Raw genomic sequence first — 22860 nt, forward strand, 5'->3', positions numbered from 1 at the left:
AATCCCCGATGAAAAATTCAACAGGAAAAACTGTAGTACAATTTTGAATAACGTTTTTCAATCAACTTTAGTCATTGTTTTCGCGAAGTGGTGTCAAAGGTTAAGGCGCATGATCAGTCGTAACACCGAGGTTAAAATGGCAGCCTCCATAGCGAGAAGAGTGTCCGGCTTTCGAAATATCCTGTTGCAGAGATATTTGCACTCAAATCAATGTAGGTACACTTCATTTACTGAGTTGTGTTACGACTCTCTGAAACTAAATTATCAAATGTATATACCGATAATAGATAACTGAATGATGTGTACTGATTTTCCACTGCTGACAGTGCTGTACCGCGCAGCCCACATGTGGTGTAGCAGCTTGCAGACGGAGCGAAACGCGTGCACCGTTTACAAGTAGGACTATCCATATTCCTGCTTGCAGACGGACTAAGCTTAGTTGGCACTTGATTCTGGCGATGTTTATCTCCTTCTTAGAGCCACTGACAGAATCAAGTCCTGCACTCCGTCTGCACATCCAAGAGTGAACTTGAAGAGAACCAAGTTTGCGTCACTTTTGTCAAGTTTTGATACATTACATGTATTGTATTAATACTAGTATAGCCACTCCGTTTTAGCATATTCTCATGTATTCCGAACCCTCTTCAGGTCAAGCTCTTGTAAAAGATAATGGCTGTCGCAGGATTGGGGTTAAATTATCATCAATGACGTATCACCCACGATATCATGAGCAATTCACAGTCAGAACAGATAGCCACCAATGTTTAGTTGCCTTTTAGTCTAGCGTGAGGCTTTGATAAATCATGGATGTATTAGTGAGATCTCACTAATACATCCATGGATAAATGTAGTGAGCTTTGTCTCTCCCCCCCCCCCCCCCCCACACACACACACATTTATTGTTCCTTGATTTGCACTATGCATTTTAAACCCCGGAACGGAAAAAGCTCAACATCAAAACTACAACGCTACAATTATAGCAGCTATTTTTAGACCTGTTTGCAGACGGAATACAGTAAGTCAAGTTCAGATTCTGACGATGTTCCTCTTCTTTCTATGACACGAGGGACATCATCAGAATCAAGTTCTGTACTCTGTTTGCAAGCAGGACTAAGTTGTCTTTAGCCTAGCATCTAGTCATGTGGGGATTTTGACTATGGGTAGCCTGTTCACTGCACTGTTGAGATAAACATCTTTAGCTGGTCATACCCCCTAGCCCTCATATAATAGCTGGCTATTTGGCACGACCAGCTAAAGAATTGATCTATCTGAACAGTGCAGTGAACAAACTGCTTTGTTGGAGACAATAATCAAAATCCCAACTGGTTACTAGGCTTCATTTTTGTGTAAGTTGCTGCATGTCCTGTGTCGAGGTGCTATTGAAAAGGCTGTATTCCAAAAGTTCATTTGCTGTCCAATTTGTGAATTCTATGCATATGCAAATAAAGACATCTCATTCTCATACAAACCAGGTTGTTGTGGGCTAAGTCAGTCAACTTCCAGGAATTACAACAATACCAGGTATGTGAGCAATTGCCATACTTTGATATCATACAATTTTGCAATCTAAATAAAGAAAAAATTCCTATGATTTCAAACACTGTCGACCAATAGTACTCTCCCAGTGGTGACAGTAGCATGTAACATTTGCCGTTTAGTTATTATATATTATATTAAAAAATAAAGTAATGTGCGTGAATATTATTATGTATTACACAAGTTGTTTTACTGAAGGTTAGTATCACTGAATGAGGCCCTTGACATTTTGCAGAAAAAATGTTCACGTGTATATCTTCAGCATTCAGGTTTGCTAGATAATCCAATACAATAAACAATATTGTCATATTTTCACCATATTCTATTCATATGGTTTTAGTATTTATGTCAGAGGAAAGATGTGTACAGTCCTTTGCCTGTGGAAATCTAAACTTGATTATGTGATTTATTGACAGTTCTACCAAACCACAGGTTGTTGTGTCAAGAAATGGAGAAATGATCATCTGTTATCACCCCTCAGAACAGTTCCCTTATGAACACAGCCAGGTATATAGCTGTTTTGGTATTAATTTAAATTACATCATTTGTTAGCTAGAATGTGTGCATTGCCTATTACTAAAACATTCTACCCGATGGCTTTCTTTAATATGAAAACATTCTGCATCAAGTGATTTTCCCAAATCAAAATATTCTGACACAGAACATGATTTTAGTATGTGCATTTTCAAATTATACAGGGTAAACAAATCCACTGGTCCTGGTCCGGAACTAGCAATTTTTTTATTTTTATTTATTTATTTTTTTTTATTTATTTATTTATTTTTTTTTTGGGGGGGGACCACACAAATATTACCTTGTCTGGTCCATTGGACCAGTACCTTACTGTTAATAACTATATTAAAAAGTCATCTGAATATACAGATTCATAGGCAAGATTTAATGTTTCACATTAGCGGGACCTGGGACCACTAATTCTTTCAGCAGGACCATTGGATTTTCTAAGTCACTGGTCCGGAGACCATCAGTTCACAAAATGATTTGTTCACCCCTGAGATATGCAGAAAGTGATACTTTGTTGATGAAAAAAACTCAAGATGTTCTCATTTTGAGAAGAAAAAAATTCCTTTTAAATTAATGAACTGAAAATTTCTTGTGGGCTTTACAGACCTAGTGACATATTTTCATGTTGTGTTTTTAGCCCATACCAAGGCCAGACCCAGCAAAACCAGAGCAAACACATGAAGAAGTCTTAAGACTTAATTTTGTAAGTAATATATACAAAGAAAGAGCTGGTCCCGATGAAGAAGAATTGGCTGAAATGTTTTATACAACAAAGCACAGATGGTTTCCACAGTAAGTATAAGGGATGGGACATGAACATAAAACTGATATAGATAGAAAACAAAGTCTTATCCCACTAGATTAGTATTAGAACATGAAAGCCAAAATGTCAACCATTCTTAGAAAAAGTATTAAAATTTAGGTGTGAAAAAATAGCTATTGGGCAGAGCTTTAGAGAGTTTGTCCAAAACAAAAGAGTAATCCCATGTAATCCTCATGGTTCTGCTAATGTGAGAACCCGGGATTGAAACCATGGCCTTTTAAGGAAGTCTGTACGATACAAGTTTGCGAGATAAACAAGGATCACTCCAATTGCAGTATGAAAATAACTTGAAAGCAGGTCTTGAGAGTAATGGATTGAATTTGGCAGTGATACAAGAGGAAACAACTGGTTCCAATAAATGGGCTCTTTAATAAAAGATGTACCATGTGAAGGCTCCCGCATGTTTTGTATACTTATGATATACTTATAACATACTTATAATATATGCTGACCTCATATGATGCCCAGGCATCAGCCTGCCCTGAATAAGAAGGCTGGTGAGTGTGGAACGACGCAACATATCTTACAGTTTATACTTCAAGAGGACAGTGATGAAATAATAGCAAATCAAGTACCAAACATAAATCTAGAACATGCTTACTTACATAATTCTGACTTCAAAGTTGTAATCTCTTGAGCATAAAAGGATAGATCTATATTTTCAAAACCTGCTATAAATTTAATAAATGCATCAATCTTAAAAAAAAAATTTGTGTGTACAGAATGTACTTATCACACCCGTCATCTGATTAGTTTGGAACTGTATAGTGATGTCAAGTGGTCATAGCTAGACATTTATAGAACTTTGTGACTACAGAACTATTAAGAAGTTTCCTCATAAACGTTATGCACAAGAATATCAAAATAATATTTTCCAATTCTTTGTTACGTTAATTGTTTTGTTTTTTCTTAGGAATCAGAAAGCGAAGTGGCAGAAAAAGAATCCACCACGGGACAGAGAAGGTTGTTGATGTGCAGGAAGTTGAGAAGTTTTATCACAGTTATAGCAGTAGTGAAGTGTGTTTCCTCATTGATATGAAAAAGATAAATTATTGAATATATTCTCAAGAATGTTACGTCCAATTAAAGTATCATTAGGATGTGATATTTCTAGGCCTGATAATAAATACTGTGTTGCCGTCTATAAATACAGCAAACAAATACCGAGCATGGTTTCTTATACAAATTTCAAGGTGCTTGTAGTGTTTGTCTTTACCATGAAACAAGGACTGAACATTGTGTTGTCATATGACAAGTTTTTCTCATATTGTGATCCTCAGTGAACATGAGAATTTGTAATCGCCCATATGTTCATTTGCCAGAATACCATGCTTTAGCTGAGAGGCTATCCCTGGCTTCAAATCTCCTCTCACATCTAACTCAATGAGGTCCTGAGATGACAATTCAATTTCAAACAAAGCTACCCACACAGTCATTTGCATGAATAATTTTTGGTTCATGATTTTCTTATTAAGCTATTTTGGGTGCAGAGAAATCTTGAGATTCCAAGCCATGGATAACCTCTAGACTAGCCATGCTGTGGATTTATAGTATAACAATTATGAGAATTCTTGTCTTTTTATTTACGTGAAAATAAAACAATACATAAATCTTTCTATTTCTTTCTCTGATTCCTTCTTTCACTTGTAGTGCTAAAAGAGGAACACAAGTGAGTCTGATTTTATATTAACTGCATTTCTTATGCTTAGGAAAAACGAAAATTGCTGTGCCTCGCTAAAAAGAGCTGTGAAAATTGGCAAATCTGGCTAAGAAGAGACCCAAAACTGATGTGGGGCATCATTGGAAGTAAACAAAGTTGGGAGCTTCATACTGCTTGAATCCTTACCCAACCTCAACTCGGCCCAACCATGTAGTATCGCATGTGACAATCCAACCGCAGTTGACAAACTGATTTCCCTTTAATATATCCTACAGTTGTTCCACCTGTTGTTCACTTAGTTCCTATGCTTGCCTTCTTACTGCTCATATTCCGTGAGACATCACAGACTTCCTTTCTGCATTCAACGCTGCCTGGAATTCATAACAATTTTGGCTTGTTTTATGTATCCAAAAAGTTTAAACAGAAAACCGCTTCTTTTTCCTTGCCACAATGGCATCCACCACTTGTAGGTTTTAGTATTTCATTCACCTTTAAATACACTCTCTGAGGCCAGGTTTGTTATTAGGAAAATAACATGATTTGGAAATGAAATTATTGACCAGTGGAGTAAATGGAAACGTACAGAATAATCAAAAGTATGTACGAGAATATAAACTAAAAATGGTTTAACGACATGTTTTTACTCCAATACTGGTGGTCAAACAAGGCTGTAATTTAAGCCGTATTTTGTTCAATTTATTTCTTAGTGATGACTTGCCCATTATTTTTAACCCTAACAATTGTGACCCACCAACATTGAACAATATACCTGTCAAAGCCTGATGTATGCAGATGATATTGTCATTTTATCAAAGTCAAAGGAAGGGTCTTCAGAATAGTATTGACAAATTCTGCAACTACACAAAGAAATGGCACTTGACAAAACAAAGATATTCAATAAGTCTAATAGACTCCTTACTAATAATTTATTTTTCTACGAAGGAAAAGAACTTACAACTGTAAATATAGGTCTAATTCTTAGTCCTAAAGAAGTTAGTATGAATAATCTAAAACATAAAGTTAGGACTCAAGGCCTTATTCTCATTGAAATCTAAATAAGTTCCCACCCAAATCTTAGTATTCCAGTAATGTTGACAATTTAACCCACCCTATACTATCTTTAACTGTGATGTGTGGGTAGTGAAAGTAATATGTCATCTAAAATCGAGGATGTACACTTGAGTTTCTGCCGTTTTCTCCTAGGCATCCTAGGCATATATATTAGAAAACAATTATTGAAATATTATAATAATGCAATTGATTCCAACAATCTATGGGTCGGTCTACAGATGGATTCCATGCATGAAAAATATACTCCCACCATGGAGGTATCTCCCACCAAGGACATTAGATAATTTTGCGACATTGCTCTGACATTGCTGATACATGTGTCTTAGTGATTTTTCCTTGACGTCCTGATTGGGTCATTTGCATATTCAATTCATTTGCATGTAAGTCAGAAGCAGCAACTGACTGGCATATTAAAAATGAACTTCGTAACATGAAGAAACCCCAGAATCCGGAATTGTCGCCATTTAGTTTTTGAACATGTGCACTCTCCTCATTGAGGTGGATGCCAAACACAAGAGATCGAATCGGTTTATTATATTATTATGGTAAATGAATAAAACTATTTCTTAACATTGGAAATTATGAAATAAGTATTGAGGCATTATTTTAAAGTGGTGTAGCAAAATTGAGACTGGTTTTTATATCTTAGCAATGTTTCTTATTCTTATACTAAGAAGTTTTGACAACTGTAGACTTGTTGTTATCATTTATTTTTACTATTATTTTTATTGTATTCATTATTTTGACGCGTCAGTGATTTTAACTGTTGGGGCAGCTAGAGATATTAACAATACATCAGCATCTCATTAAGTTATCCAGAAGTTATTTTTAATTTACTAAATACTGTCACGGAAAGTTGGCGGGTGTTGAGCGCCCGGATGCTTGTTTTTTGGCTTGTCTCATCACCTCAGTACCTTACTGGGGAGAGGTCGGATATTTCCCTGGTTCTCAGGTCTGGATATCCCGTGTCTTAGTCGCCATTCCATTCTTTCTTTCTCAAAACCCCGTAGCTTGCACACTTCTTTTGAAAATACAATACTAGAGTGATACAGAATTATGTAAAACATAATATCGTACTAATCCCATATATTATCATGCATTATATATCATTTCCTGACGGTGTCTTCACGTTGAAGCTGAATGTCAGCATGGCACCTAGATAAGAGAAGGATGAAACTAGAGTTAGGGCTTTGTAATTGTGCAAAACTTGCGGTCAATCAGAAATTGAAAGGGCACCGTTAGATACAGACGTGACAGGGGTTGGCCGATGCGTTATGGCGTATCATACACAGACTAGTGACGTATGTGAATAGCAGATTGTGTACTTCTGATCGAACTCACCTATTGAGGAGAATGCGGCACACAGAAAGAAGAGACCAACCCATCCTGTGAGTGTAAGAAGACTATTGGCAATAATAGTACCCATCACTGATGACACAGTTATCGCCGTAAACAAACAACCATAGTTCATTCCCATGTATTCTTCACCAAACGACCTAAGGTGTAAGTGGAGCAGTGGGTGAAGCTTATTTTAGTACTGATTTTCATCATTATATAATTTCATACAGGCGCCAATGGTATTGTAACACAACTGTTGGGGTGAATCACTACATGACAAAGTTGACCTATGCTAAATCCTACACGTTGGAATTACGGAATAACAGCGAACTGCTCGTAGCATCAGGAGCCATAGATGCGGTTCCCGTTAACCACAGAACAATATCTAGAGTCCGGAGTAACTTCCAGGGTCTATGCTGAGACTCTTTTTTTTTCAGCCAAATTAATTCGTATCTCCCAAGACCTTACCTAGGTGTATCGTTATTTGGTAACATCTTACTGTATTAACTTTCCTCTATCCAATCGTGCGATATTTTGATAGGAAAAAATACTTCATTACTGTAGTACCATTCAAGTTGTATTCTAAAGACGTGGACGTTACATACTGAAACGGGCCAAGTTTGTGACTCTTTCTTTTAACGTTTCCCCATGTCATCTCGTAATCAAGAGACATGCAACATGTATGTATGTATGTATGTATGTATGTATGTATGTATAAAAACCTAGTAGATAGCGCTCTGTCGTTTGCGGCACAATCGATACAAGAACAACTTATCCCTCATCTTTAATACCTATCGATATCTGTCCTAAGTTGTCATGTAAACTTTTCATTGAGCATGAAGACTTGTTTAAAATGGCAATTCCTACATACCTGGCAGTTGTAGAGGGAAAAATAGAAAAGTTTCCAGAAAAAGTGAAGAATATTGCACAGATCCAAATGAAGAACATCGCTCTATTGGCGTGTTCACTTGCAATCAGTGTTAGCATCAAAATAGTATTTAAAGAACACAGAATAATCATGGCGACCTAGAGGTAAAGACAAATCAACCAAAAGTCAAAACGCATTCAAAAAGTATAATGTATTGTATGATAACATTTGTCTTCCGATGAATATACGTTTATTTGAATTTTAGTCAGTTTTATTCGGTGTTTGGAATCACGCTGGACTATGAGTCTGGACTCCAGCCTGGGATAACGCTATATAATGTGTGACATATTCCACGAATTGTTATACCGTAATACAAAAGATGTCGAATTTGAATCTAAACATATATATAGTTCAATCGTTATATTCGTGTTCCACGTTTAATTAAAATACAGGAGATCGAACAGTATACGATAGGCCTTAGTTGCCTGGTGAACCCCCCCCCCCCGGGGGGGGACTGAGTTAGCGTTCATGTTGATAAAATGACAAAGCTCGAATACGTAATAAAATGGCTCACTGAGTTTCGCTCAAATTTCATTCCTATCAGTCATGGTTAGACGCCCTGACTTCAGAAGCTTCTATACATCAATTCGATACTTACTCGAAACGAAAACCTATCTGCAATATGTCCCCAGAATATACGACCAACGCTGTTACCTACGGAGGCAAAAGATCCGACCAACGCCAAGAAATGGTCGTCATCGATGAAACCCTCTCCAAAGTCCTGATAAGTATAGAAGGTATGGTTCAACATGGTGAAACAATTGTAACACCAATATTCAATTTACAAGAGTAATACATCGTTTTAGACAGCTAAGTAACAAGATATCACACGTGAAGTACTTGATACATATAGCTCATTAACTAATCCTAAAAAATTGATACTTCGATTACTACAAAATATGTTAATCACATGAGATGAACCTATTCGACAGATTGACAAATTGAGTATTAAATAAAAGAGTATATAAACACGGTAATTTACTTTATATAGTGCTGGCACTAGACTTTGGGTTTGGACGTTGACAAACAAAATACAATAAAGCGTCCAAAAAGCTCTTGTTCGAATGATTTCAGCTGGTTTCAGGTTTTGTCCACTCCATCGATCATCTTTATTTTCCTCGTTGTTGGATTCCAGTAGTTGTGTCTCTGGTGATTCCCCTTGTATAGAACAAACCTGCATTGTAAAGAGTCTGATTTTAGTTCGATCGCTAGTCCTAAAATTACTGTAAAAATGAAAACCGTGATACTTGCTAACGATGAACTGAAACAACTGAAAGTTGGATTGGTGGTTTTAAAAAAAATATTACAAAGGATGCGAAATCTTGGAACCTGTAGTGTGTTTGTGTGTATATAAAATGACTGTCAGTATGTCTGTCTGTATCTGTCTGCCTCTCTAAAGAAATGTCTGTCTGTCTGTCTGTCCGTCTCTCAATATCTGACTGTTCGTGTCTGTGGTAGAGCTATGTTAGACTGTTTAGATGACGTACCTCATTAGTTGGGGGATTAACCAACAGCAGACAACCTACAATCTGAAGAGCTGCATAGCAACCACCCATTAACAGAAAGCAATATGGCACCCTGTCCAATAATTCTTTCTGGTTGAAATATCTGAAGGAATCATGATGTAGGAATGTGCATATGAAAATACGTTGGTTGGCAGTATAAATTTATCGACGTAACATTTCAATAATAATCGCCTTCTTCAATAAATTTATATAAATTCTCCCAAATAACGCGTACGACAGGTATTAGTCTAGGTTGGTAATGCATGCGTTATACAAGTTTAAACGGAAGTACAGCACATGAAGATACAGACTGTGTCTTTTTTATAATGATGTATGTCAAGATGGCATCGAAGATTGGATGGCGATGGATTACTCGTACTCACTTTTCTCCTGAGGGTGATTCCAAAGGTGATAAATTATCCGGGTTGATAAATGCAGTTTGAACTTGATTAAATATAAATGCGCCCCCACCAAAGCCGGCTACTATCATACCACAGGCAACCCCTTTCTTCTTTGGGAACCACTACAATGCAATGTATACGTATGTATGGGATATATATTGAATTAAGGTGAGATAAAAAGCAACAGTTTCGCATGTCGTGGTGTAGTAAAGAATGGATGAATGGACAGACAGACAGACAGACAGACAGACAGACAGACAGACAGACATACATACATACATACATACATACATACATACATACATACATACATACATACAGACATATAGACAGACAGGTAGGTAGGTAGGTAGGTAGGTAGATAGATAGATAGATAGATAGATAGATAGATAGATAGATAGATAGATAGATAGACAGATGTCAGTTTCTCATTAGAAAACTTAGAAAACCACATTGATAATGTGGCGTACATACTTGAATGGCGTCCATATGTATAAAACTAGTATATAACAGGCAAATGTGCGCTTTTATCAGAAATACTACCACTATTTTGCTATACAGGTCAAGGTCACGAAATTAAGTAACAGACATATGCCCCACAGAGTAAAACCCAAGTCATGATTGAAATGTCATCACTTTAAATGATTGACTCAGAAAGCTATGAAGATAATCCAAATTTGGCTATTTGACCTTGAAAAGGATTTTCAAGGTTAAAGGTCAAGGTCTCAAAAGAAAGTTCATATTTGCTAATGTGGGTGTAGGGTATTTGAAGGGTGTCATTCCGTATTACACCGCCAAAGTTATGATGCTTGCAACTTGTGAAATATTACAACAAATATGGCTGCCATTCTGCCATATTTGATTCAGTCACAACGGGAAGTGTATAATTTATGTCTCAAATAGTATGTGACCTTTGTGCCAGGCTTGGTTGAAATCAGCTTGTGCATGACAGAGATATGAGGGTGAATGAATGCATGCAGATCCATCCGCGGTACTCGTAGTAGGGGGCTAAAAAATAAAACACAAAGCTTACCCTCATTGCACAGGCCATAGGTGGCATATAAGCTATTCCAAGACCCATGCCAAACATAACACCATACGTTAAGAGTACTGCATAAAATGAATACTGCACAGTAAAATACGTCAGTGTTACTCCTACACTGAAATAGAATAGAATTATAAAGTACATATATAATGTGGCTATGTCCTGACCAGAACATTTTTCCATTTCTAGTAACTATCACCAATTGTGTATTGTGTATTTTGCTTCACTTTTTGATGGAATAAAGTATAATCACACCAATATAGTACAACATTATAGTGACATTCAGTGCATGCAGTGTGCGTGTCTGTGTTTGTCAGTGCTGGTAGTATGTATGTATGTATGTATGTATGTATGTATGTATGTATGTATGTATGTATGTACGTACGTGTATGTGTGTGGGTGTACACCTGAACACTTGCAGTAAATAATATACCTTTGTATCAATCCACCAATTAATGAAGGTATTCTTGGTCCAAATCTTTTTTCAAAGAAACCACCAAAGAACATCAAACAACCATGAAAAATGGCCGAAACTGTGGGTATCCATATTACTCGCTGCATTTCCAGAAACATGATGGGGGAAAAAATAGAGAAATAAGTCAATAAACGACCCCCGTCACTTTGGACAGAAGAACGGATGTTTACCAAAATATGTCCTGTTAAAACCACAAAATGGACTCGGACTTGTACTATGACTATCAGTGAAATGCCATGACGAGAGAACCTTTTCGGATTTACATGTAAAACGGGGAAAGATACGCAAAACATAATGCAAAGTCTGAAGCCAAATTAAAGTTGTGATTATTTTAATTATTTTTACTTGCCAAATATTTGCATTTTGGAAATGGCAAGACACGTTCATGTCGTTTAACTTTACATGTGAACTGTCGGCCAATAAACAAAATTTGGTTGATTCACAGTCGGCAGTTAGACTGCTCTTGCATAACTTCAACCGCATGCCTTCCTTACGCAAGTTGTCTTAATTCTGGTTCACTGTCACTCCAAATTGCACGACAATATAGAATTAATCACAAGTTACATGTTATCTGAAAACATCACATTTTTATAGTGGGTCTGAAGTGAGATTTTAGTGAGTACCAAGAACGTCCTGTGTTGTTACTTGCTGTGGAAAATCGCCCGGTCAAATGAGGTCAGCTTCAGCTTCTGGTCGAATCAGGATAGAGTATGCAAATAAGGACGTTGCGGTCTGGCTGATTATGTAGAAGGGGTGCAGAATTTGGATTTGAAGTTTACAACCCTGTTTCGAATAAACGCTTCTCACTTCATGCATTTGGGCGCCCAATGCGTAGAATTATGACTATAGCACATATTACATTGCTTGTTTGACGTTAATAGTGTCTTTTGAAAAGTGGCAGTTTACTTAAAGTCTCGTCGAATGATTTCCAATATGGCGTCGGTCATTATGCTCATTAACATATTCATTTTTTTTTCAAATTACAAAAAAAATCATAAAAAATAAAAATGAAGATGTGCTGACTTGAAATTAACAAACCAGAGTAAGCTACCCCCTGCGCATCAACACACCAGATATCAAAGCAATCTGACAATAAGTTTTCACGGAGATGATGAAAATGACATTTTATGAAAAAAAATCATAAAAAATTGAAAATGGCACAGATCAACTTGGCATGAACTAATCTGAATAGCCTCCCCCCAGGGAACATGCACACCAAATATCTAAGAATACTGACTGTCACTTTCGGAGAAAATAATGAAAATATAAAAGTTTGACGGACACCTATGATTCACTCAACTCTCTATACTACCTATACCTAAAGCTACGCTTTCAGCTTTCGCTGACAGCGGAGCTAAAAAACTCTCTCTCTCTCTCTCTCTCTCTCTCTCTCTCTCTCTCTCTCTCTCTCTCTCTCTCTCTCTCTCTCTCTCTCTCTCTCTCTCTCTCTCTCTCTCTCTCTCTCTCTCTCTCTCTCTCTCTCTCTCTCTCTCTCTCTCTCTCTCTCTCTCTCTCTCTCTCTCTGTTTTTTTTTATTGATACTTATAGTATCATCATTAGTTTTTTTTATTACCGTATACGTGAGATCAGATGGGTGGCTTCGTTCCCTGATGTATGACGTCATATATGGAGAAAGGTTCCCTAATATGATGAGGTAAGACAGGTTATTTCAGACATGTTAAAAGGTACACTAATAATGATGACAAAGAGGTTAGCATAGCTTTAGAAATATGCACTAAACATTACTCACTTGAGTCAGAACGTCTATTTCGACTCAAAGTCATACCAGTGCTGTCGTCTCGCTAAATTTGATTTTTGTAACAACATTCCTCAGTTGTGTTTATCCTTCAGATGGCCCTTGTTTTAAAAACGTTGTTGTTTTCACGAGTTTCGCTACTTTACACCTGATGTGGTCAACACATCATATTTCAATAATCATGCACACTGCACACCACTTTTATAGAATTCCCACGTTTACCTTCCGTATGGGAAGATTATATATATAAAGGATGAATAGTATGTCGGTCTGTCTGTCTGTCTGTCTGTCTGTCTGTCATCGTTTTCTCAAAAACTGCTTGCTCAATGGAAACGAAATTTGGCGCACATATTTGATAAGGCAATGGCTAGAAATGATAAGGTTTTGGTAAACATGCCATGAATATTATTAGTTTTCGGTAATTTAGGCTATATCTTATGAATGAACTTCAATGAAATTGGATATTTTATGTACATTGATGATAAAAAAGTGCATGTGTCATATCATATAAAGTTTTATCATATAGCTTGTAGTTTTAATGACGCATTTGCATAGTTAAATGTATGTATGTATTCCGTATGCGCATGGACTTGTGCACGCCGAGCTATTCAGGGCCAAACTAGAAACTAGAAATTCGACAATTATGTTTCCCCCTGTGCTGTGGACTCGGTGACAGTTTTAAGTCCCACCCGTTTAGTTTGTTTTCTTCAACTAAGCATGTGAGGACAGGAACCCCTTTTTAATATCTCTGTCTTCCTTTTCACAAAATTGATTTATAAGTAAATACTTGCATCAAGGCATACAATATTCTTTGAAATCTCCAACACTACAATTGGAGTGACGTAAAACATGCATGATTTTGTTTCAATACCTTACCGATAGTATACATGGTTCCCAGTGAAATGTGTATCAATATTCCTCCAATTACTGCCCGCCATCCTTTCCATGTGCATCTACTAGTTGTATTTTTATCGTATATTGCCATGGTTTTACTTCGCATTTATATCATATCATATTATATGTATAAGAAACATGTGGCTGGAAAATTGTAATATAAAAATAACAGTGTGATCAGAAAAACATTTCAACAAATTTAGTCACATAAACCAAATTCAATCTCCACCGTGAATATATCCATTAAAACGCTACTCACTCGTACGGTTTATTACCCCTGTCTGTCTGTTGCTAATACTACCATGGACGTTGTCTATATATGATAGTAAGTGTCAATTTGCCTGCCCATTTGCTGTATTTGGAAGACCAATCTTCATGTATGGGACGTCCTCAACGTTTACCTCGGAATTTCTACAAACGTCAAACGTTCACCAGTGACGAAAGTTTCGATATTCATGATTGTCATTGTCATTGTCAGTGAAGTGACGCTCTTCCGAATTATCATCTTTGTGCCAAAATACACATGATTCTTGTTGATTACGTACAGCGCCAGTATACGGTGATACAAAGTTCCTTCCTGAACTTTGACAAAATGGATCATAATTTTGCAGAGCGCACAGTGACTAACGCTATAATTGAAAACTGTCAGTTTACGTCTACGAGTGAAAATCCAATGGACTTTGCCCCGTACAGCAGTGTAGCTGATTTCTCGTTTTGATTTATTAAAACTATAGAACTTTATTCAAAGATGTGTGACATAGAAATGAAAAGCAGGCACTTTCGTGAGTAGAGAAGGTGATAATTTGTATATTTCACATTTCTTTGACTGGAGCTACGAATCATATGAAAATACGTGCAAGATCGCATTTATAAATAAGGGAGTCTTCAGAAATGACAAGGGAAAAGGGCCGAGGGAACTTAGGAGGATCACATTTCACAAAGCGGTCGGGGGCATATTTAGGAAATGGAAATTAGGGGAGGGTCACATTTTACTTTGACTCATTTTTTAAAATCTAAATTTGCATTATTTTGTAATTTTGGCATGGTCCCAACGCTGCCACCAGATCCAAATCGTACTGCTACCACGCACCCCCCGCTGGAATCAATCGCTAGTCTGTTATTTTAATGTAGTGTAACATACAATTGTAAATAAAGAGACTGCAGGAAGGGGATACTGTATAATGTCACATATAAAAATCTCTGTGTAGTCTTTAACGGAGTGCTACGGAAATTTCCGTATTCATTTCGGGGGCATGACATATTTTGAGAGTGTGAGAGGGAGGATGCGAAAACAATTTGACCCCCCCCCCCCGCCGCCATAAACTTCTGCTCGTTCCCTTATATTAGTATTAGCAATGGAACTATTACATAATGACTTTTACTCTAAAATTTGATCTTCTGAAAACCTGTAATGCACTAATGGTCTAAAATTGGGTATTTGTTGTTGGTACAAATGTGTGAATGAAGCGGGGTATCAGGTTGCCAGTATTGACCGCAAACCCCCAGCTAGCAGAGCTGGCCACGGGTACTAGGTTGGTAACGCCCCCGGACCTGTATTCATTCGTATATACTAGTACTACATGTATAGTGCAAGACTAGTATAACTTGTATGTATGGTGACACAGCAAGTTATTATTCTCTAAAATCACTCATTACGCATGCCATGCGCTGTGGAAAGTAACAATGTAGACTGAAGATCGTCACTGTCACCACAAGTTCCACTAAAGGCACTGTACGCTCCAGTGGCACGGCCAGATCGTGCGACTCTGGGTCAGCTATGAAATGCAAATATGAGAGACCTTGAATCATTGCCTCGCTGTCATTTGACCATTCTCCCCAAGTTCTAATGAGTATGTTCCATTGATCGAGGTCTATATAAACTTACCTGAATTATCCTGTCACTCGCAATGTCAAAATGACGGACACGGTACAGCTAATGTTCCTAAATATATGTACGTCACGGTGCTGTATCTATCAGTAAGCGTTATCAGAGTGTAAGAGTTCGAAACAAACAACATACCGTAGCTCTACGGGAGTATCACTTGTCACAATGGTCGCATTCTCGCAAGCCAGAGTTACTATTTCTAAAATAAACTCTGTGGGAGGCAACAGGCCGTGGTTTGCGACGATGACTGGTCGTGGTCTCGTGACCAGAGAACAAAGGTTAGCAAGTCCTATTGAAAATAACAAAGTCAACTCAGTACGATTGAAATGGTCGAATGTTTACAAAGCGCGATTGTTTCGGGAAGGGATCCGGAGGGGGCGGGGGGGGGGGGGGCAGGCAACAGTTTATACATTGAACTTAATGCATTGTTGTGTGATTTTGAATCCCACTAAAGCCACCAGTCGTATCAGAGAACACAATGGTGATGTTGGTTACTTTAACACGTCAACAACGAAGAAATACATACATACATACATACATACATACATACATACATACATACATACATACATACACACGCACGCACGCACGCACACACACACACACACACACATACATACATACATACATACATACATACATACATACATACATACATACAAATTCCACCAACTTTTATTAAAAATAGATTCTTGGATCCTTTGTCACTACGAGTGACTATTAGATTCTTGGATCCTTGGTCACTACGAGTGACTATTTATACGGAGGGGTATAACTGTCGGAGACACTAACTGTGCATATTATGTGAACATTTGCGACATGAAATGACTACTAATATAAATGTATGTAAAGGTTTAGATAACACGGACAAATAGCAAATATGAACATGGTACCGAGAATGTGTTCAGACGTGAATGTATGAACAATAATTCTATGACAGCATGCAGTGGTCGTATTTTATGATTCTTTGTTAGCTTCGTTTATATGCAAATTGAAGTGGCAAAAATTAGAAGGTACAGGATGAGTACATTGCGAGTATTCAGTTTTGGATCATTTCATACAATTGAATTAACATTATGAAACTCTTTCCGATTTTTTTTTGTCAACATGGAAGCAAATAGCGAATCGAAGCGCGTTACTTTCTAACGTACAGAACTCGATGACAACCCACAAGTTCAAAAGTGCTGCACTTCTGTATATAACTGGTATGGATGGGACCATATTTTGAGTGGTTAAAATTCCTCGGAAGGGGTTTTATGGCGTTGTTGGCAGCTATATTCCGTCCATTAGGGGTACACCATTTTATTTCGGGGGGGGGGGGGCTGGAATATTTAGTAGAAATGTCCAACTCAAGACAGAAAAAAAGCATTGCAATTGTCTCCAGGGCATGAGCTAAATAAAATTGTTGTGCTGCAAGTGCAGAAACTAGCTACAAATGTCGAATTCCCAGGTGTATGTGTTTCTGGCACCTAAACTTTTCAATTTCTTGTCAAAGGTTAATACTAACTGTTGGAAAATGCTGGGAAATAAAAATAAAACGCTACTATCAAATCAAATTAGTAAGACTGACCTGACCTGTAAATTTTCATAATGATATAATAATTGTAATGGTATGGCGCGGTGAAATTCAGAGCATATATTTAAAAAATAATAGTTTGCTGTAGTATCCCTACTTGGCAAAAAAATTGCCGTCTAGCTGCTCTTGAAAAAGTTGGTGGTTGAAAAAAAAATTGTTGGGTCGAAATCCTCCAGGCGCCCCCCCCCCCAATCAAATGGTTTACCCCTCAGCGAATCTTTCAGCAAGTATCGCAATGTCTCATGAAGCTAGTCCTTTCCAGTTGACGTTTCTCGTAAGTCTAACCATTACTAGATAGTGCTATGCATCATATTGTGCCTATCCCGGGAATAGCTTATTTTACAAGCATGTCAGACAAACAAGTTAGGGACTACTACGTTCTTTTTGTATATAAACGTGGTTTATTTACCTAAATGTATATAAAGGAATACAAAATCTGTTAATGCCATTAAAAAAAATGCTGTCATGGTGGTTGAAAAAAAAAATTGTTGGGTCGAAATCCTTCAGCCCCCCCCCCCCCCCCAATCAAATGGTTTACCTCTCAGCGAATCTTTCAGTAAGTATCGCAATGTCTAATAATGGTTAATTCTGTTTGGTTAATACTTTTAAAACATTTCGGAAATCTGGTCAGGTACGGTTTTTAGAAAGTTATCTGGTTTTAATTACTCAATTGTACAAAGTAATAGTTTTAATGTTTGTCAGTTTGTCTATTCGTACTTTCAATGAAGTTTTGAGGAAAATTACTGTCAGTTTTTTAGACAGACTGTATTTATCGTGTACTCCTATCGTTTCAATTGTTGTGTCAAATATGATTTCGTCTATTAGTAATAGTATCTGTTGTGGAATATTTGGTGTAAGACGATTTAAAACTTCTTCTATTGTATGCATTTTTCTCTTCCTTACTGCCATTTAATTCTGTACATGGAAAGGTAAATAAATAAATAATAAAAAATGGGGACGTATTACATGTATAGTGGTCTTTATTTCTAGACCATCGGCCCATAATACAATGATGTATAAAAAAGTTGTAAACACATTGACAGGAAAAAATATTGAAATATAACGTCTGATCCGTAATATTGGACGCCATACACAGTAGTATACCACCTGTTCGTACACATCATATTTTTGTAGTATTACACATCATAGGGTGCAATATATCCAATCAAATTGATTTTTGGGTCCGCACCTAATAATCAGTGTCCCCAGTGAATCATGATTTCAACTTCTCACTCTACTACTTACAGATAAATCAGACCTCTAAATGACATGCGCAATGTCTAATTGGTATTTTAATATTTTTTAGTGTTACAGTATTTTATTCTTTTTAAAGTTGGTTGTACATGCTTGAGCGATAAAAAAAACATTACATGTACAGTTGGAGCAGGTTTTAACTCTCCTAGTGCTACCATGGGGGGGGGGGGCTCTACTATTAAAAGCTGTCTAGGTCTACATTGGTGTAATCATCAACACTACTTACCAGTCAGTGACAAATTTTAAACTACAACTTGTATATGTATGTCACAGTTGACCAAGAGTCGGAGCATACACACTTAAAGTTAAAAAAAAAACTTTCATTTACATGCACTACACATGTACAGACAGCTCAAACTACACTTTTTCTCGCCCTTTTATGCTATGCTATATATATGCTGAGCCATGATATGCTATATGCTATGATGTGATATGCCATATGCTAAGCTATGCGCTATGATATGTTACAGCTAAAACGACGTGGGCTTGATGTTTCACTCATGTAACACGACACTGATATACACCCTCAGACAATTTCTAATCCAATAGAAACAATTACAAAGGTGACATGCACAGTGAGGATGTAACAGTAGTCAAGTTAAAATTTTGATGTTAGAAAATAAACAATTCATTAACATCACCAAGTCCATGACTTTGTAATTATTTCACTAGAAGCCTGTTTTTTACTGTACCGTAACAGAATAGCAAAGCTTTGATACAGTTCAATACGATTGGGCAAAGGACTATGTTGTGTTTATTGTGTCTCTGTTTAACACTAGTACTGTTAGTGTAGAGTTGAAATATGTCTAGCTGTGTCAAAAACGTAATGTCCCATGAGTGAAACACCAAGCCTACATCATTTTAGCTATAAATGTTATGCTGTGCTGTGCTGTATGCTATGCTATACTATACTATGCTATGCTATGTTGAATGCTATGCTATGTTATGCTTTGCTATGCTGTGTTATGCTATGCTGTATGTTATATTGATATGCTGTATGCTATGCTATGTTGTATACTATGCTGTGTTATGCTATGCTGTGTTATGTTGTGCTATATGCTATCTTAAATACTATGCTATGCTAAGCTATACTGTATGCTATGCTGTGTTATGCTATGCTGTGCTGTATGCTACGCTAAATGCTATGCTATGCTATGTTATGCTATACTGTGTTGTGCTGTGCTGTGCTATGTTATGTTAAATGCTATGATATATGCTATGCTATGCTGTGCTAGCCATGCTATGCTATGAATGCATACATACATACAGGTCGTGTAGCCATGAACCAGGGGGTTCGTGTCGGGGTCATCCAACACATAATCTATAATTTCATAATAGATTTATGATGGTCATTTAATGTATTGCTGGTGAAGTGCTGGTAAAGTTTAGACTACACCCTTCACGTGCTTTGAATTATGACGCAAACTTGACACGCACGAGGAGTCATTTATAGTTTGGAACAAAGTGTATCCATGAATGTGTCCTTAGCTGACATCTTCGTAGTGCATGCACGTAATGTGGCCTTTCAGCTGATTCATCGCATATGGTAATTTCTTGGGTAATGATTAACATACTTTAATCGATATCGAGTGACAAATTTTGATATCGAGTATAATGACATATGCAAGGTCTTTCAGTTGGCTATGTGTAGAGGACTGTATCTGGCGCACCACCACCACCTACATATTACCAATGTATGTTTATGGTCACGTGATATAGAACAATGCAAAACCAACAACCGGAGCAGTACTTCCGTGTATGTGCAGTCAGCTTCCCACCATTTTCATGTTGAAGTCTGTGAGTATCCATGGCGTCAACTTGGACATGAAATGTAAGGATCAACTAATACTACGGATCACTTGGGGTGAACGTCTTCGACACTACCATTGGTTGTACAGAAAACAACTCGTATAAGTTAAAGAGGTATGTATGTCCTACTCTCTACTTAATGTTCGGCACCCCAGGACTGAACCATGACAATAATGACAGTGCAGTGCCAATGATTGGCTATATACGTATACATCACATAACACAGTCGTCGTACATATCATGACAAACACCGTATTAGCTGGGGTATTAGAAGTCGCTAATGATTATGAGGTCATTTATTTGTTGAAGTTGTGCACACATGGACATGTAAGAGTCGATCGAATGAGTTGGTGGTCGCTGTGTGCTCGGGAATACGGGTTTGAGTCATCGACGTAGTGAGACGATGTGTTTCGATTGTAACAGATACGTAGTATGTTTTCATAATTTATTATATCAACCATACACCCATCAACAGTGAACAGCAATATGGCTCTGACAGTAGGTGACCTATCAGGTTTATAAATTATATATAGCGAATCTGAGAGGGGTCGCCGGATCGGATTTCCTCGCTGACCATTTCTCCCATGTGTAGTTAATACCGTGATCATTACATGCGGTTCGCATCTCTAGTATTTCGCAAAGGTTGGAGATCAGAACTATATTGCAGAATGCTATATTGGATGTGAGACAAATAATTATATTATCTGCGCGACTGTATTTTCACAGTGGTCTAATAAAACACATACGAATGCAATGCGATACACGTAGTTTGGGGTAGCTTCTGTCAGTTCTGGCATGGTTTTATATTTACAATCGAGTTTGTAGTTAGTTATAAATATGCCAACACAACAATCAAATGCAAGACAGTCAAAGTGCACTTTTGACGTTATTATACTTCTGTCAACAGATAGAGGCAAATGTTTTCTTTGTACAACTAAGTTCAATGTCAAGGTTTTCGCGAAAACAGGAAAGCACATCTCCGGAAAATAAAAACGAAACTAATCAGTTAAACGTTACGGTTCGTTAAAATGTATATTGTGTGTAACTAGCTTGTTTTGGATAAATATTCCGGATGTGATCTGCAGTATTGGTAGGATAATTCGCAGAACTAACATCGGGATGATGAAACTCTATAAGAAAGGAAATATCATAAAACTCATGGATAAATATGATGCAGATTCATTTGACAGCATATACATGCATGCACGAGTAAAATTACAAATTTTGTACTGTACAAAATACTTGAATGAATCCTAACTTTAAACCCAAGTGGTGACACCTCAACCTGTTAGGTGTATTTAGATATGATGATAAAACACGGTATCGCTGATTCACAATACCAAGCATGAAAAGTTTTCATGAAATTTAACAGTGACTTGAATCATAGACAGTGGAGGCTCCACTATCTATGCTTGAATACAATAATTGGTGTGCTAATACTACAGGCTTGGTAGATAAAGTAGGTCGCGTGGTTTCTCGATCTCCAGGTACTTGTCGTGGTGTTATTTCCTTATAGCTACGATTTATCTCAATAAGCAGCAATAAACAAGTTGTTGGCTTAGTTGTACCTGAAGTACGAAGGTCAAAGCAATATAAGATTAATTGGTATATTGTACCTACTAGTCCACTGTGCGAGTTTTATTGTTGTTACCAACTGTGCCTGATAACAATACATAGCATTGCTACAAATCTCAATTCCTCATTTCTGTCAGCTAGAGAGCACCTTGCAATTGTATTCTTCCGTGTGCTGCTTGGCTGCACCGTGGGATGATGCTCCAGGGCAGGGGGTAGTCACTCAATGAAACGCGTATAATATCATAGGCAAGTTTGTAGAGTTCACATTGTAGGACAGCAGCTACATGTACTTCTCTTGCACTGTTCTGAAGGACGAACACATTTTTCAGTTTTATATTTGATTCAAACACAGCCTCTTTGTGCTCTTTGTGTGTGATTTGTTTTATGTCTACCATGGACTAGGAGTATTTACTACTGCTGGCCTATTGGTGCAGCGTGTAGCATGGAAGTACAGATACTTACCATTGTAGTCGAGTACAATAACGTGGGCTAGGCCTCCCTATATAATTAGTTTGGATATCCCCCGTAAAAGGTATCATGGTACACAATTTAGTGTCACGGTACAAGTATATAGGTCAAACACTGATTCAACATTTCGACAGCTAGAGGGTATGGAAATGTTAGTGAGGCACAAAGTACTTGTCCAGGGTCACATGATCACACAATTAAAGTTAAAAGATATTCTCTCGTGAACCTGTCTTACATAAATAAATTGCATAATGAAGATTGTGAGATGACTGCGCACGCTCAGTTCATGAAGAAGGGTGTTTAAAGAAACACCACTCCAGCACACCTGATAACAACCCA

The 22860-nt window shown here is 37.3% G+C and overlaps 3 protein-coding genes across 4 annotated transcripts in view; 2 read left to right on the top strand and 1 right to left on the bottom strand.

Moving 5' to 3' along the window:
* Window positions 1–136: 136 nt before the first annotated feature.
* LOC144441440 (large ribosomal subunit protein mL42-like) lies at window positions 137–4476 on the top strand. The gene is made up of 5 exons (XM_078131015.1): window positions 137–212; window positions 1473–1521; window positions 1953–2043; window positions 2696–2850; window positions 3795–4476. The coding sequence occupies exons 1-5, from the start codon at window positions 137–139 to the stop codon at window positions 3850–3852; spliced, it is 429 nt and encodes a 142-aa protein (XP_077987141.1). The 3' UTR covers window positions 3853–4476.
* Window positions 4477–5516: 1040 nt separating this feature from the next.
* Window positions 5517–22860, bottom strand: part of LOC144436872 (apicoplast pyruvate carrier 1-like) — an 18564-nt gene continuing 1220 nt past the window's right edge. The window contains exons 2-12 of one of the 2 annotated variants that reach the window (XM_078125736.1): window positions 13937–14098; window positions 12878–12945; window positions 11263–11384; window positions 10818–10944; window positions 9767–9906; window positions 9366–9486; window positions 8861–9052; window positions 8477–8599; window positions 7822–7976; window positions 6954–7108; window positions 5517–6767 (exon numbers count right to left, since the gene is read on the bottom strand). In XM_078125736.1, the coding sequence (XP_077981862.1) occupies window positions 6712–6767; window positions 6954–7108; window positions 7822–7976; window positions 8477–8599; window positions 8861–9052; window positions 9366–9486; window positions 9767–9906; window positions 10818–10944; window positions 11263–11384; window positions 12878–12945; window positions 13937–14060 (1383 nt within the window). In that variant the 5' untranslated portion in view covers window positions 14061–14098 and the 3' untranslated portion in view covers window positions 5517–6711. The remainder of the gene's footprint in view (window positions 6768–6953; window positions 7109–7821; window positions 7977–8476; window positions 8600–8860; window positions 9053–9365; window positions 9487–9766; window positions 9907–10817; window positions 10945–11262; window positions 11385–12877; window positions 12946–13936; window positions 14099–22860) is intronic. The other variant, XM_078125744.1, reaches the window with a different exon arrangement.
* Window positions 20446–22860, top strand: part of LOC144436861 (uncharacterized) — a 19527-nt gene continuing 17112 nt past the window's right edge. Inside the window, exon 1 of the mRNA XM_078125725.1 lies at window positions 20446–20592. The gene's annotated coding sequence lies outside the window, so the exon portion shown is untranslated. The remainder of the gene's footprint in view (window positions 20593–22860) is intronic.

This window comes from Glandiceps talaboti, chromosome 1, assembly GCF_964340395.1.
Source record: "Glandiceps talaboti chromosome 1, keGlaTala1.1, whole genome shotgun sequence".
NCBI lineage: Eukaryota > Metazoa > Hemichordata > Enteropneusta > Spengelidae > Glandiceps > Glandiceps talaboti.